The sequence below is a fragment of the Dryas octopetala genome, chromosome 8 (assembly GCF_963921425.1).
Source record: "Dryas octopetala chromosome 8, drDryOcto1.1, whole genome shotgun sequence".
Classification (NCBI taxonomy): domain Eukaryota; kingdom Viridiplantae; phylum Streptophyta; class Magnoliopsida; order Rosales; family Rosaceae; genus Dryas; species Dryas octopetala.
Genome location: NC_141373.1, coordinates 6390970 through 6406346, shown reverse-complemented (window position 1 = coordinate 6406346; position 15377 = coordinate 6390970). Strand labels below are relative to the sequence as shown.

At 37.9% G+C, this 15377-nt stretch overlaps 4 protein-coding genes across 5 annotated transcripts; 1 reads left to right on the top strand and 3 right to left on the bottom strand.

Moving 5' to 3' along the window:
• The first annotated feature begins 2464 nt into the window (after positions 1-2464).
• On the top strand, positions 2465-3979 carry LOC147276564 (uncharacterized). Its single transcript, XM_086254369.1, has 3 exons — positions 2465-2753; positions 3092-3565; positions 3667-3979. Exons 1-3 carry the CDS (start codon positions 2491-2493, stop codon positions 3977-3979), a joined length of 1050 nt encoding a protein of 349 aa, XP_086110495.1. The 5' UTR covers positions 2465-2490.
• LOC147276563 (photosystem I reaction center subunit N) lies at positions 3973-5002 on the bottom strand. Its single transcript, XM_086254370.1, has 3 exons — positions 4703-5002; positions 4505-4551; positions 3973-4295 (listed from the first exon to the last, which is right to left on the bottom strand). Exons 1-3 carry the CDS (start codon positions 4914-4916, stop codon positions 4164-4166), a joined length of 393 nt encoding a protein of 130 aa, XP_086110496.1. The 5' UTR covers positions 4917-5002; the 3' UTR covers positions 3973-4163.
• A 244-nt stretch (positions 5003-5246) lies between these two features.
• On the bottom strand, positions 5247-9398 carry LOC147276562 (magnesium transporter MRS2-3-like). 2 transcript variants are annotated; one of them, XM_086253998.1, is made up of 7 exons: positions 8834-9398; positions 8545-8739; positions 8310-8438; positions 7994-8109; positions 7692-7908; positions 5932-6245; positions 5247-5791 (listed from the first exon to the last, which is right to left on the bottom strand). In XM_086253998.1, the coding sequence occupies exons 1-6, from the start codon at positions 9269-9271 to the stop codon at positions 5958-5960; spliced, it is 1383 nt and encodes a 460-aa protein (XP_086110124.1). In that variant the 5' UTR covers positions 9272-9398; the 3' UTR covers positions 5247-5791; positions 5932-5957. The 2 variants fall into 2 exon arrangements, with proteins under 2 accessions (XP_086110124.1, XP_086110123.1); XM_086253997.1 differs by having other exon boundaries at positions 5247-5794; positions 8834-9394.
• A 625-nt stretch (positions 9399-10023) lies between these two features.
• Positions 10024-12303, bottom strand: LOC147276561 (magnesium transporter MRS2-3-like). Its single transcript, XM_086253210.1, has 6 exons — positions 11755-12303; positions 11375-11632; positions 11146-11274; positions 10858-11045; positions 10578-10704; positions 10024-10466 (listed from the first exon to the last, which is right to left on the bottom strand). The coding sequence occupies exons 1-6, from the start codon at positions 12262-12264 to the stop codon at positions 10176-10178; spliced, it is 1503 nt and encodes a 500-aa protein (XP_086109336.1). The 5' UTR covers positions 12265-12303; the 3' UTR covers positions 10024-10175.
• Between the last annotated feature and the right edge of the window lie 3074 nt (positions 12304-15377).

The following is a 15377-nucleotide window of genomic DNA, read 5'->3' as shown; positions in this document are numbered from 1 at the left end:
TATACCTTCTCTGAAAAATTAAGGCTTAAAATATGCATGCATATCATGAAAATGAAGACAGGATGATGGAAAAGTGTAATGAGTGATGGGCAGTCTGCTCAGAGTACAGAAATTAGGAGGAAATGCCAAAATTAATGTTGGAATATTTCATATGCATCTCTATGACCCTTTTCTAAGCCCAGGAGATCCTGCCTAAGATCTTCCTGACCCAATGGAACATGCCCCATCTTGTTTAATCTGTGCTCTTTATCTCATTTGGAAGGATCCCCATTTTTTAAATGCAATTTATTAATGTATTTTTGCACACTCCAAGTCTGTCTGCTTTGAAGCTGTCATTGGACTTTTATCTCAAGCACAATTATGTGTCTTTCTTGGCATTGTTTATTCGTACTAATTCCCCCCAGTCAGTTCCCTAATGAAATAAAAGTTTTGTTTTCTTTTTGAAGGTTGAAAGGGATAAAGATAAGATAGATAGCTAGCTAGCACTTGGAAATTTAGGATGTCAAATTAAATTCCAAGTCTTACCCACATGTTCTTTTCCATTTTTAAATCTGAGGTTCAATTATGGGAGTCTTCCTCTTCCATTCCATGCAGTCAATCAAAACCCCAAAAACTAAATTAAAACTATAAAAAGAAATAGGCAGCAGAGCCATTCCAAAGCAATATAAAAAGATATATAGATAGATATAAAAGTGATGATTAGTGTTTGCCTCACACAGCTTTCCATCATGTTGCAGAAAAATTGCAGATATGGGATAAGAATCCAAATGGTATGGGAAGACATCCACTGCCCTTCCAACCACCGCCAAGACAAAACCTTCAATTTTCCTGCTGTAACATATTACATATATATAGATAGAAAGATAGATAGATTGAGAGAGAGAGGTGAAGGGAGGGGTTTTGTTGTTTCTTACATGTATGTAACATTGACTCAATGAGTCTCTGTCACCAATGCCATTTCAATTTCAAGTGTTCCCGTTTCTTCAGACAAGGTCTCAGCAGCTCTTATCTCGTCTCTGCCATGAATGACCTGCATGTCATATGAATGAGGCAGCACTTCACATACATGCTCTAGTGGAAATGGTGTGCTAGGAGCATAATACCCAGATCAACTGTCTTTAGTCTTTACTAGTGGTGAATAGAATTCAAAAACAAAAATATATATAGATTTATTGCTTGAAATAAGGGAGTATTTTGGACCATAAAACTTGTTCAGTGAAAATGTACAGGTTTACGTTTGAGGTCATATCATTTTGTGTACAGTTTAGCCCATTAACTTAGTTTAACTGTTCTTATTTTATTTAAGATGTGGGCAACATGCTTCAAGGATATAGTGGAAAACCTGTTGTATTTTCCCGCTCCAGTCAAGAAAATTCCTCAATTCGCTCACTACAAATCATTTCAATTCGGATTCCTATTCCTCACCCAAAAGAAGTAGCCTACTCACAATTTAGCTTTCCTAATTAGAAATAACCATTTTTCTTTTTAAAATGCAAACTTAACTAAAATTTGATATTTGCAGGGTTCAAGTACCCCTCAAAGAGGTTTAAGTGGTACTAGAAAGAGGTTCAAGTATCAAATTTCAGCTGAATTATTGGCCAAAAAAAAATCAGCTAAATTTTAAATGTTTTCAAAAAAACTCTATTTCTGATTATGGGGGTTAAGTTTTGGCATTTTTGTGTGTGGCTATTTTACACTTTCCTAAATGAAAAGAAATGAATACTAGAAATAAAAATGAAATACCAAAGGAATGATGATTGCCAGAAAATTGGGATATGCAAGAAATGGCTAGAAAATTGAAATTAATATGCTTAGAGAAAAAATAAAATAAAAAAGGCAAGAGAAATTAATGTATATATGTACGAGTCCCAAGTTGGACTTGGGGCACTGACCACTGCACGAGCATTGTCAGTGGGCTGCTTGATCGAAAGACCAATAGATAGCTTCGGGTTGGGCTCAATTCGTTTTTAACTTTTTTGGGTAAAAGGCTCAATTCCTTCTTGTCAATAAATTGCAATTCATTTATAAATGTATTTTATAAATGAATTGTATGAAAAATAATAGTATGGTGTATTTTATAGTATGGTGTATTGTATAAATGTATTTATAGATGAAAGCAAAAAAACAATTTATGAAAAATAATAGTATGGTGTATTTTATGTTATGGAATGTCATTTATGGCAAATAACATCATTGTTCACAAGAGAAAAAAAGAAAGGAAGATTAGATTTGTATTTTTCAAAATATTTATGTACCAATATTCTAGTAGTAGGGCACTTACCTCTCATATCGACTCTCACGGAAAACACATATACGCCCACAAAATTGATTTAATGGCTGAGAAAGTGAGAAGTAAGAAGTGAGAAGAGTTATAGTAAAAGAAAGAGAGGTAGTGTGTCCAATTAAGATTGGAAAGTGGTCGACTTCTTTCAAGATTGCATGTAAGACTGTGACTCTAAACTCATACCATGAGTGAATGAGTGAAGAGTGATGAGTCCTTCCATGTCAATTCCTCTCTGTTACAAGTCTCCAGGGCTCTTCCTACAGTCACCAAGAACCAGAGCCCCCTTTCTCTGTAATCACAGCAGAAGCAGCAGCAGCTTCAGCAAGCAAGAACAAACCCACAACTTGAACGGGTTGAAATTTATTCGCAGCAAGAAGCTGTTGAAGGATCTCAGCACTTGGGGCATTGGGGGCCCTTGTAATTATTTTGTCCAAGTATTTGACCAGACCCAGCTTGTTTCTGCTATCAGGTTTTGTTGTGCCTTTTCTCTTCTAGTACCACATGTCAATTTGATTATGGGCTCAAATTTTGAAAGCTGATTTCTGGGGTTTTTTTTTTTTTTTTTTCTGTTTTGAATTGTTTTTTATTTGGTTATGGAAACTGTTTGAAAGTGATGGTGATAGCATGTTGGGGCATGGCTTTGTCAAGAGCTATGACCCCAAAACAGTTCTTGAAAATGGTCAACATATAGAATGCCTTCTATTTTGCCTGTCATAAAGACTTAAATTTGGCATTATAGTACACTAATTCATTAAGAAATTGGCATTATACTCAGTAAAATGTTTTGGCTTGTTGAAAACAACGCAGATACTGTCACGAACATTCAATCCATTTCATAATCATTGGTAGAGGCTCAAATTGTTTATTTGATGATTTGGGTTTTGATGGCTGTGTTATATTCAACCGGATCGAGTTCTTGCAGAGGAAGGAACCCGGTATATACAGAGTTGGAAGTGGTTTTCGATTTAACCGGTTGGGAATGCAATGCTCCAATGAAGGATTCACAGGGCTTGAGTTTGCTGGAGGAATTCCTGGGACTGTAGGAGGAGCTACTTATATGAATGCTGGAGCAAATGGGCAGGAGACTGCTGATGCTGTACATAGTGTTGATATTGTAACAGTGGATGGAAGGTTTTGTAGACTCAACAAGACTGATCTCAATTTCGGGTACCGGTCATCTCCATTTCAGGATATGCAAGAATTGGCAGCCATCATTGCTGTTACGTTTAAGCTGCAGCAATCAGGAACAGCAAAGAGAAGGCAGTATGAATACATGGAAAGGTAGTGTGTAGATCATTTAGAGAAGGAGAGGGGAATAGTTGTTTCCTATAAAACTATTAAACTTGCTGATGCTAATGGGTGTAGTGGTGCTAAATTTGCAGGAGAAGAATGTCTCAACCAGTTGGGGAACAAAGTGCTGGCTCGGTCTTTCGGAATCCATCTGATGTGGGAGTTGCAGCAGCTGAGCTGATTGAGAAAGCTGGGTTGAAAGGTTTTAGAGTGGGAGGGGCAATGGTATCAAAAATCCATTCAAATTTCTTCATAAATTGTGGTGGCTCAACCTCTCAAGACATGCTTGACCTCATTGCTTTAGTGAAGGAGAAGGTTGATCAGAAATTTGCAGTACAACTTAAGGAAGAAATATTATATGTCCATCCACATTTTAATGGTGTGAACCTAAACAAAGATAGATGACTGGTCAATGTATTTGATGAAAAAATATGACATCATTGTGCTTGCAAAGACACAACATATTCGTAATTTGCTGATAAAAATGAGTATCTTCATTCAAATCAAAAAATTTGGTGCAACTAAAACACCGAATGAGCAGCCTCTTTGTTCTCATTTCAAGTAGTTTTTGAGCTAAAAAGGGGGGTTTTCACTTGTTACTTTCAAGCCAATTAAGAATGCCCTTCTCTGATTCGGAAAGCGGCCCTTTCTTGGCCCTCAAATTTCCTCCCTCAAACTCGAAATAATCCTTGTAAACGCGCTTGTTATAACTGTCCATTCTCTGCAAAATTTGTAAAAGAACAAGAGATTAAAAATATGAAAATTGCATTTAAATGTCCCAAGAAAATAAAACTAATATACTACTGTTCCTCTAGCATTTGAAGGAACCCACCACCTCCTCCTGCTTAGTATGCTCATAAGGAACACTACAAGTCACAACTTATGATTTCCATTTGCACAAGAAAGGTGAAAGTTCAAGAAACATTGTACCTCCTTGTCATTCTTGGCCTTGTTCTCTTCTGTCTTCTTCAGATACTCTGATACAAATTTCAAGTATATAACTAAGTCATAGAAACCCAGAAGAGAAAAGCATGAAAAACAGCAGGGGCAACCCATAAACTAGCAAAAGAAGCACAAGGAAGCTAAGCTGAAGAGATAAAAAGCAAAGAGATAATATGTAGTACTTACTTTTAAGAAGCTCAGTCCCGGAGTCACTGAGTTGGGGAGGAGCGACTGCAGCAGATAAGAGTAGCCCTCTTCTTCCAATATCGTTTGTGGTGGAGGAAGTGGCTTTCTTTGGCCCTTTTCTTTGTTTTCTATGAACTGCCTGCACATTTGATGAAGCAAACTTGTTCACGGTAACAGTCAGAGCCATCAATATGGTTTGGCCAATTGAGCTCATGGCTTTTTCACTACGACCACCAGTTTTCTGAGCATGTAGATGAAGATAACGCTGAGCTTTCCTTTGTCCATGTAAAATTATTCAGGCTATCCCTTCGGGTTTCAGCTCTTTAATTTCAGATCCACGTCAGCAGGTTTGAGGCTGAAGGAGGCTAATACTTGTGGATGTGGTTCCAAAATAATTTTTTTTCCCAGACTTCCTTTCACATCATCCAGTCATCCACACAAAAATACATTTGTAATCACAATAATTCCCTACAGTTTTTTTTTTTTGGTTGCTAGCTTGTAGTTTTCCCAATAATTTATGCAAATAAAATCATACAAAAATAAATAATGCCAAAATCATAAAGTTCGTTCTCCATACATAAATATAATAGGGGAAATACTACATATACATATATATTAATCAAATTGCTAACCACATATCACTGAAGTGAGTCCCACCTTTATAAGAGAAATGATAAGCAATGTAATCGGTACAAACATGGTCTTTTTGCCATTACATGTCCAATTATCCAACACCGAGAAATTAGGAAAGAACCCCTAACCACATTTTGCCAAATCTCAAATTCAGGTACATACATATTTACACACAGCGCATGATGCAATACAAACACATATATAGGCGTATTCAGATATTCACGGCTTCTGACATCTGATTTCCTCAAATGGGGAAGGCATGCAGCACCCAACTAAAACTCCAAATGAAATATATCAACCACTCCAATTTGACCAGCTGAGTGGCAAGTTGAGTTCAGCCAATTCAGTTTGCCTAAGGCTCCTCATACTTGGTCCTCAATCCTCATGCGCAGCTACCAATTCCAAGGATCAGGGAGTTCTCACAGAACATAGGGGAGGAAGGATCATCATTAAGATCTCCTACACAACATGAAACGTTATTCTCTCAAAAACTTAAGTAACAGTACAAATTTTGATATTTATTGCATGCATATTTGCATTATGTATGGTAAACAAAGAAGTAAGAGTTGTGATTTATCTATAAAAAGGATGTCTACCACAAAGCCAACGGCCTGGCCCTTGACTACTCCAGCAAGCGCTTATGCTTACACCATCCAATAGCAATCACATATAAGAATATGGCTGCAGCAGTACTGCCACCACAAGTAAAGAGGAACTCTCGCATCCCCGCTTTGTTTGTATCAAACAGCTCAATATTGATATTCATGCCGAAGATACCAGCCACAACAACAAAGCTACTCACTACCAGGGTGGCTGTTGTCAACATTACCCCCATTTGCAGGAGATGGTTTTGTTTGTCATCCAACATTATGTTGATGTAATCCTCTGTGTCATCGACGTACTCCCTCAGCTGCCAAGGAACAACCAATAAAGAAGAAATAAATAAAAACACTAGAAATGTGAAGATAAACAATTAGCACCGAGAGATTTACTGATGCTGGAGGAACAAAAGTCTTGAATGAAGATGAATGTAAAAATTTTTAATGCATTTGTGAGCAAAGCTTTAACAGGATACAATAAACTTCAAAAAGTGTTATGACACAAAGGAAGGATAGGATGTTGACAAAAGGAAATTTTGGGGTATTAACGAATGTTGTCAATGAAGATTCGACACACTAACAACATGAGTTTTTTCCCCAAATCCCAAGTATGATGACTACAAAATATAATAAGGTTTAGTTATCTATTTTAAACAAAGCAGCAGATCTTAAAAATATTTTCCTCATATATAAGCTTTTGTCGCATCCCACTTCCTGCTGGAGCAATGGGGAACAAACAATCTGGCTCATATGAGAGACTTAACATGAGGGACAAGTGAGGGACAACACATTTAAGGGTTGGATTTAGTTCATTGAATTATTGATTTTACAATCCTGTTAAATCTAACCATTAAATGTGTTACCCTCATTTGTCTTTAATATGAGTTGGATTGGGGGAACAAAAGTGCTCCCTAATGAGAAAAAATTGCCCTGGGTTTTTCTGTCATTGTGGAGCTGTAATGGTGGAGATTCTACTCACCAAGGGACCAAAGAGCCCACCGTTTCCATCCAATTAGTAAGATCTATCCCTCACTTAGAAAAATCATGGTCAAACAAGCTAGAAAAACCGTTCACATTTTCTCCACCTTGATAATAGTCAGAAGAGAAGATTATTTATATTATGCTATTCGGAAGCATTTGATAAATCACATCAGGTGAACATCAACTAAGAGGATTGACATAATAATTTCCTGCATCTTAAGACTCAAAAGACAAGAAGAGTAAGCCAAGTATGCTTCAGAACTAGAAAACTTTTATTAAGTTATGTTAAACTTAAATAAAAAGGAGTACATGTATACTTTTAGAGTGGCACTCCCCTATTTACTCACTGCACCCACCCTCTTTTTGCACTCCACACAAAATTCGAAAAAAAAAAAAAAAGCTGTACTTAACCCATCCACTCCTTAAAACCCAATATAACTAAAATACCTAAGATATATATTTTTAATTTCTTTCGATTTGAACGGAGGCAGCCATCTGCTGCCATGGTCACTGCCCCAAAGGCCAGCGTTGGCTGGTCTTCAAAAGATGGAGGCCAGCGAACCGGCCTCTAGTGCAGAGGTTAGGTAGGCATTACCAGAGGCCAGCAATCTCAACCTCTATTTTTGTTTTTTTAACGGTTGTCTTTCAATTCTACACAGGTATCCAGGTGCGGAGAGCAGGATGTGGGTAGCAATCCGCCGCTCTACTTTTATTGAATTATGTTCACTTAAAGATATCCGCACTGAAAATACTGAGGTTTAAACATACTTACATACCGTGGATAGCTTGTTTAGTGTACCATCAATTTGCACAAAATATGCCTCCAAAAGCATTTCAAGCTCCTCTACATCAAGCTGCTTGCTCATAGCACTATGAGTGCTATGGGTATCATGGCTATCTGTGCCTAGATGCTGGGGGACATCAGTGTTCTGAAGATCACTTTCAAGACTAGAGGAACGCCCAGGAGCATCCAATGAGATTTCAGTAAGATACCTGAAGCAAAAGAGCAGGAAAACTTAGGAGTCAAAAATGAAATGCCTATAAATTGAAATGAGAGTGAGATTATGAGTTGCCTTACCTGTCATCCATGTCTGGCGACGAAACGGAAGAATTTTCAAGATGCTGCTTTTCAGTCAGATACATCTCAGCCATATCTTCATCATCATCTAGCAAGTGTTCTAGTTCATCCCTCACCTAGAGGTCAACATAATAACAAGTGGAGCATTAATAACAAGTGCGCAAAGGGTGTAGAGGCGGAACCTCAATTTTTTTATTATCTCATCCCAAATGTAGCTTTACAAACACAAGCCATCCACGGCCAAAGCCGTCACTTAATCTTTACCATAAAAAGAAAAGGGTTCCATTATTATTATTATTATAAATGTTATGCCAACCTTCTGAACACGGCCGGTAATTGCAACCAAGCGGCTCTTGATTTGGCGGACGCGTTCCAAATTGAGAGTACTAATCTTCGAAGTGAGTTTATCTAAAGCTGGATGAGCTTCTAGCTCCAATGTCCTTGCCTGTTGTCAAATTTACAGAAACAAGAGAATAAATAGAAAAACAAGTCACAAAAGAAAGGTGGAACGGATTATGGAATGAAGCAATGAGGAGTAGTATAATATTTACCTCATTCTCTAAGCAACTGCAAGCAGCCTCGAGGCATGCCTCCAATGCCACAAACTCAAAAGGAAGGACCTTCAGTTTTTCGAGATTCTCCTCGAAACCTGTTGCCTCACCACCTTCCTCAGTGCCACCAACACCTCTCAGATGTGCCTCTGCCTCTTCTAAGTCACACCATTTCGATTCTTCACCATTGCCCTCCTACCCAAATGAGCAACACCCCATTTCACAATCACAACCACAACTACAAAGAATGAAACTTTGATTGAAAAATAAAGAAACAAAAAGAACCCACCTGGGCGTCGATGGCTTTGGAGGCTTGGCTATGGCGCAAGAGCCTGCGCTGAAGCTCCTCAATGAAAGGACTCACAGACGGGTCCCTCGAATTCAACAACAGAACCTCCTGGGCCGTGATGATGGCCTTGATGTGCTCCAAGTTGATCACAATCGCTCTCTCCCGACCCAGCACCGTCGACGGGTACGACAGAAGCGGGTCCAGGATCCGAAGGTCCCGGGCGGGTAACCCGGTCCGCTTCATGATAGCATGTTTACCCGCCTCCACCACCTGGCGTTGTCCGCTGGAGTCCACCAGCAGCCACTGCCGCACCCCCATCCCCTTCTTCCGCAACCCGGTGCCCACCGACATACCCGAACCCGCCAATAACGGCCGACGCGGGTCCGGATCCTCCTCACCCGACTTTGACGAGTTGTGACCGGGATGATGAACCCTCATGGCTTGGCTCTCTCCTTCTCTTTAACAATTTGGAAGAATAGACTGCTTTTTACATTTTTTTTTCTTCTGGAGAATTATGCGCCAAATTTAACCAACAAAGAGAGGGACTGAGGGAGTTGAGTTGGTTAGACATTGTTACGTGTCGGGAATTAACTGTTTTTTTTTTTTTTTTCAAATTATAATCAAATTTACTTGTTAAATTTGTTTAGAAATTTTAGAGTGATATTCGTCATTTACTTATTAGTTGATAAAGTGAGTCCTATACGTACTTTATAGTTGACACATGAATGAGATGAAGATGATTGTAAATTTGCAATGCACCATGTTTAAATTGATGAGCAAATTTGAAATCATATTGGGTTTTCAATCATACTTGTTGTACTTGTATGTCCTTAATTCTTACCTCCTTTTTATTTTTATCTTTATTTATAAAAGTATGTAATTATTTATAAAAATATGTGTGCGACAGACAGTAGCACCATGTAGAGTCACGTAGAAAGATAGATATCCTGACTTCTAGTTAAAACACTTCATTGGGGTCTAAGACCCCCCAGTCAACCAAAAAAAAAAAAAAACACTTCATATTGAAGAGATAAATTTTGTGATAGCGTGAACAGCGTCCCTAATAATTACCATAAGCATAATATTATTTTTAAATAAAAGACAAAAATGACAGTATTAAGCATGACTGCATGAGGTGTTTGGGGAATAAAAATAGCACTCTCCTCAAATTACTGCTTGGACCTAAAAACTGTGAATAATGCCGATAATTGCATATCCATATCATTATTGTGTGGAAAAATTGAATTCACATTTGACAATGACAATGACAAATGGAGGTTCAGGTGCTCCAATTACAACATACCATATTTTTCATTTTAGGAGCAGCCTGTTTCAGTTTTCACTAGTCCAGCAATCGCATATGCTTGCACCAGGCAATAGCAATGGCAAACATGACAATGCTCCCAGTGGTACCACCCCCAACTGTCCAGAGAAACTTCGGCATTCCTGTTTTAAGATCTTCCTTGAACAGCTCAATATTTATGTTCATGCCGAAGATGCCAGCCACGACAATGCACGCGCTGATCACAAGGGTTGCCGTGGACAGCATCACCCCCATCTGCAGCAGCTGGTTCTGCTTGTCATCCAGCATTATGTTTATGTAGTCCTCTGTGTCGTCCACATACTCCCTCAGCTAATTCCAAGTCACAAACAACAGAAAAAAAAAAAAAAAAAAAAAGAAGGAAGGTCAAACACTGATTGCAAATTGACATAGAAAAAAGACCCTCTTTTAATTCATATATACCGTGGATAGCTTGTTTAGTATGCCATCAACTTGCACAAAGTATGCTTCCAAAAGCATTTCGAGCTCCTGTACATCAAGGTGCTTGTTTGTTGTAGTAGTAGTACCAGTATGAGTGCCCTGGCCATCCCTGCAAAAAGTTGGAGACCAGAGGTGTGAGATTACAATTTACATACCTATGATCAAAATCATAGAGAGAGAGAGAGAGAGAGAGAGAGAGAGAGAGAGAGAGAGAGAGAGAGAGAGAGAGAGAGAGAGAGAGATTAAAACTAGTTATACGTGCCCGTCTTCGTCCATGTCTGCTTGAACAATTTCAGCATCATCATCCATTCCATCTCTCAAGGTCGGCTCGTTCATGGATGAAGAAGCTGCAGAAGAACTGTCTAGCTCTTGCTCAACAGACTTTTCAGTCAGATACATCTCAGCCATATCTTCATCATCGTCTAGCAAGTGTTCTAGTTCATCCCTCACCTGCAGATAAGGAAAAAAGACATTGTATAAATATGCACCACCCAGATCACATACAAATTCCCAAAATGAAACACATTCACATGCATCAATGTATAAGAACCTTCTGAACACGCCCTGTTATAGCAACCAAGCGGCTCTTGATTTGGCGGACACGCTCCAAATTCAAAGTACTAATCTTTGAACTCAGCTTATCCAAAGCTGGATAAGCTTCTTCCTCCAATCTCTTTGCCTGCACTTTCCCAAATCACAAACAAGTTAAACACAAAAACTGCAATCAAAACAAAAAAGGGTCACAAATCAAAGTGAAATTAATAAACAATATTCAGTACTTCGCTCTCTAAGCAACTGCAAGCAGCCTCAAGGCAAGTCTCCAATGCAACAAACTCAAAAGGAAGAACCTTTGACCCATACAACTGGTTTCTCTCAGCTTCTTTCGCCGCTGACGCCTCGCCTTCTTCGTGTCGACCCTGATCCCGATCGAACTGCGAAAACCCATCTGGAGAATCCCATCGACTCCCGCCTCTCGATTGCGACTCGCCCAAATCGTCCAACTTCGCCCACTTCGAATCGCCGTCTCCATTGCCCTCCTACGCATTTATTCAAACACCATGCGTGCACAAAACGAAAAAGCCTCAATTAGAAACTACTGAACTGAACTCTGATATCATCAACCAAAGAAGAGAAAGAAAGAGAGTATCCAAGTGTCAACCAGAGTTGTGATGGCTTGGTGTTGGCGGACGAGCCTCCGCTGAAGCTCGTCGACGAAGGGCGTGACGGAAGGGTCTGTGGAGTTGACCAAGAGGACTTCATAGGCAGTGATGATGGCTTTGATGTGCTCCAGGTTTATTACGATGGCTCGCTCTCGGCCCAGAACCGTGGACGGGTACAGGAGAACTGGGTCGAGGATCCGGAGGTCGCGGGCAGGAAGACCCGTCCGGCGCATGATGGCGTGCTTGCCGGCCTCGACGACCTGGGCGTTGCCGCCCGAGTCCATGAACAGCCAGGCCCGGACGCCAGTGCCCTTCTTCCGCGAGCCCACGAGGCCCGCCTGCTGGCTCTTTAAGACGGCGGATGCGGGTCGGGTTCGGTCCGGGTCGAACTCTTCCGGTGGATGATGAGGTCTCATGGCTTTGGTTTGGCTGGGGTCGGCTCTTTCTGGAGTACAGGAGTTGGTACGAAAGAAGGTCACTGCTTCATGTAGAAGTTTAGAACATGGCATTGGGACAAAATATTTGTCTATTAATTTATTATCGTTCTTATTTTATTATATAATTGTTTTTGCTAGATTTTTTGTTTTTTCAAATGATTGTTTAAAGTTTAAACTTTGATCTAGAGTTCGAGGAAATTCAGTTGCAGTATGTTTTTAAAAAAGTCAATTTTATGGCAGAGGCCTCCTCATCTTGTCATTGAATTTGGATATGGTTGTAGTTGTGGATTTGTGTTGTAAATTACTTTCAACCGGCAACAACAACAAAAAAATTTCATTCAGGCAAGGTCCTTTTTTTTTTTGAAATGTTAGGGTTATTGAAATTTGGTGAACAAATTATTTGGCGGTGAATTATCAATTTGTATATTCATTTTAAGTGTTTTTTTTTTTTAAGGTTTTTTTCATATTTAATACCTAAACTTTGACCATTGTCTTAATATGATATTTAAAATTTTATTTGTTCCAATTAAGTATCTAAACTATTATTTTGTGTCTAATAGGTACCAAAATAAATTTCTGTTAAAATTGTTAACAGAAGTTAGGGACAATATGGTCACTTCAAAAAAATTATATTTTAATTATAATTTTTTGTTTTTTTTTTGTTTGTTGTGTTTTTTATTTATTATTTTAAACATATAAAGAAAATAATTAAAAAATAATTTTTTTTAGTGACTATATTGCCCTAACTTTTGTTGACAATTTTAACAGAAATTTATTTTGGTATCTATTAGACACAAAATAAAAATTTAGGTACTCAATTGGGACAAATAAAAGTTTAGGTAATACATTAAAACAATGGTCAACGTTTAGATATTAAATATGAAAAAAAAAACCCTTTTTTTTATCTAGAGAGAGAGAGAAATTGAATTTGAAATCTCTTCAGATAAAGAAAAATAACATTATACCAATAACTAGCTAGTTAGTAATAGTATAAACCTTATTTTAACCGCTTCACATATTCATGGAATGTTACCCAAACCAAGATGGTAGCAAGGAATAAAATTTCGGGTTTCGATGGAAATTTCGAAGATTTTTAAATTTCGACAGAAATTAGACAGAAATTGCTATCAAAATGTGGAAATTTTGAATGAAACTTTACTATATGTTTATTTAACATATTATCTACAACATTGATAAAAAAACATTGAAGAAACAAAATTATATAGTAGGTTTCATGTGATATAAGATGAATATAATGCGCGCTGGAGGCAAATACTGTTAAAAAAATAATTCACTAATTAATAATTACATAAATTTGATTGAACAAACACCTTAGAGCTTGTGTAATTTATTTTCCAGTTTTTCATAAATGAAAAGAACTTTTCAGAGCTTTGGATTGTTGTTGTTTATGCTTATTTGAAGTTGTTCCATTATTACTTTCATTGAAAATTTCAAGGACGAAATTCTTTGAAGGGGGATAGATTGTGAGACCTCTTTGAAGGGGGTAGATTGTGAGACCCCTTTGAAGGGGGGTAGATTGTAAGACCCAGTATTTTTCCAAGTTTTATTTTGAAATATTTTAAAAATTTATTTGAAAAATAAAATATTTTAGATTAATTTTATAATTTTTGTTTTAAATTAGTTTAACCCGTTTTTTGACTTTTTGAACTATTGGGCTTTTGACTTCAATTTGTGGCTTGTTGGAAAAGTCTCGAACACACAAACATGTGAACGCAAACTGTACATCAATCGGAACTACGGTTTGAGTGATATGAGCATTTAAATTGATGGACATTTTTATAAATTTATAAACATAAATTTTAAAAACCCAAAATCAAATTTTTTATGTTAATTTCTCTCTCCACATTATTATTCACGCACACTATCGACCGTATTGACAATTAAAGGGAAAGTCCAACTTTTACAACAGATGAACAGATAAGTGAGAAAAATCTGATGCAGCCTACCCACTAGTCCACTACCCACCACCTGATCTCATTCTCTCTTCTCTCTCCTCCCTTTCTCTTTCTTTTTTTTTTCCTTCTTCTTTTTCTTTCTTTTTTTTTTCTTCTTCCTTTCTCTCATTTCTTCCTTCAATAACTCCATGTCTGCGACTCTGCACCGACCACCAGCCCACCAGCCCACCCTCTTTCTTTCTCTCTCTCTCTCTCTCTCCATCCCCTCACCTGCGCCGACCCCTCATCTCTTTCTCCCTACTCTCGCCCGAACCCACCAAAACCCAGCCCTTCCTCTCTTCCTCCACATCTTCAGCTCCTCCCAAATCACAGCCTCCCCAAAACCCAGAAATCCTACCCAACTGAAAACTTCGCTGAAATTTCGAGAATTTTGGCAAAATCATCGAAATCCAGCCCTTCCTCTCTTCCTCCACATCTTCAGCTCCTCCCAAATCGCAGCCTCCTCAAAACCCAGAAATCCCACCCAACTGAAAACTTCGCTGAAATTTCGAGAATTTCGGCAAAATCATCGAAATTCAGACGAAATTTTGTTGGTTTAGTGTTAAAATTTTGATACCTCAAAAAATCGAAAATTTCGCCAAAATTTTTGAAATTTAAATCCTTGGATGATAGTCATTACGATTGAAAATTAATGGTAATGATTTATATTTATATTTTATACAGATGTTTTGAAAAGGGAAAACTTTAGCAAAAAGATTCTTACTATACCCCTTGTCGCAGTTGAGAATGCGACATTCACATTATTCAAATTAAGGATCTCAAACTTTTTGTTTAGCTCAATTAAGGGTTTTCGGTCAAAAATACTAATTTTGAGGGGTAAAATCGTCTTTTTACTTAAAAAATAATTATAAAAATAAAAATAATCATAAAAAAATATTTAAAAATAAAAATAATCATAAAAAAAATAAGCAAAACAAAACTATCTCCTCTCTTTCTCTCTGCCCGCCCACCTAGGGATGGCAAAATTCCCCGCCCCCGAAAATCCCCGTGGGGACCCGCCCCGATTAAGCGGGTATGGTAATACCATCCCCATCCCCGCCCCGCCCCGTATACCCGTTTAATAAAAATATGATATTACATAATTATATTTTAATTTATTTTCTTAATTTTTGTTGCATATCTTTAAAATTTAATAGTGTTCTCTTTATGATTTAGTGTTATTATAATATAATATGATGAATTTTAGTGTATTTCATCTATTATATTATA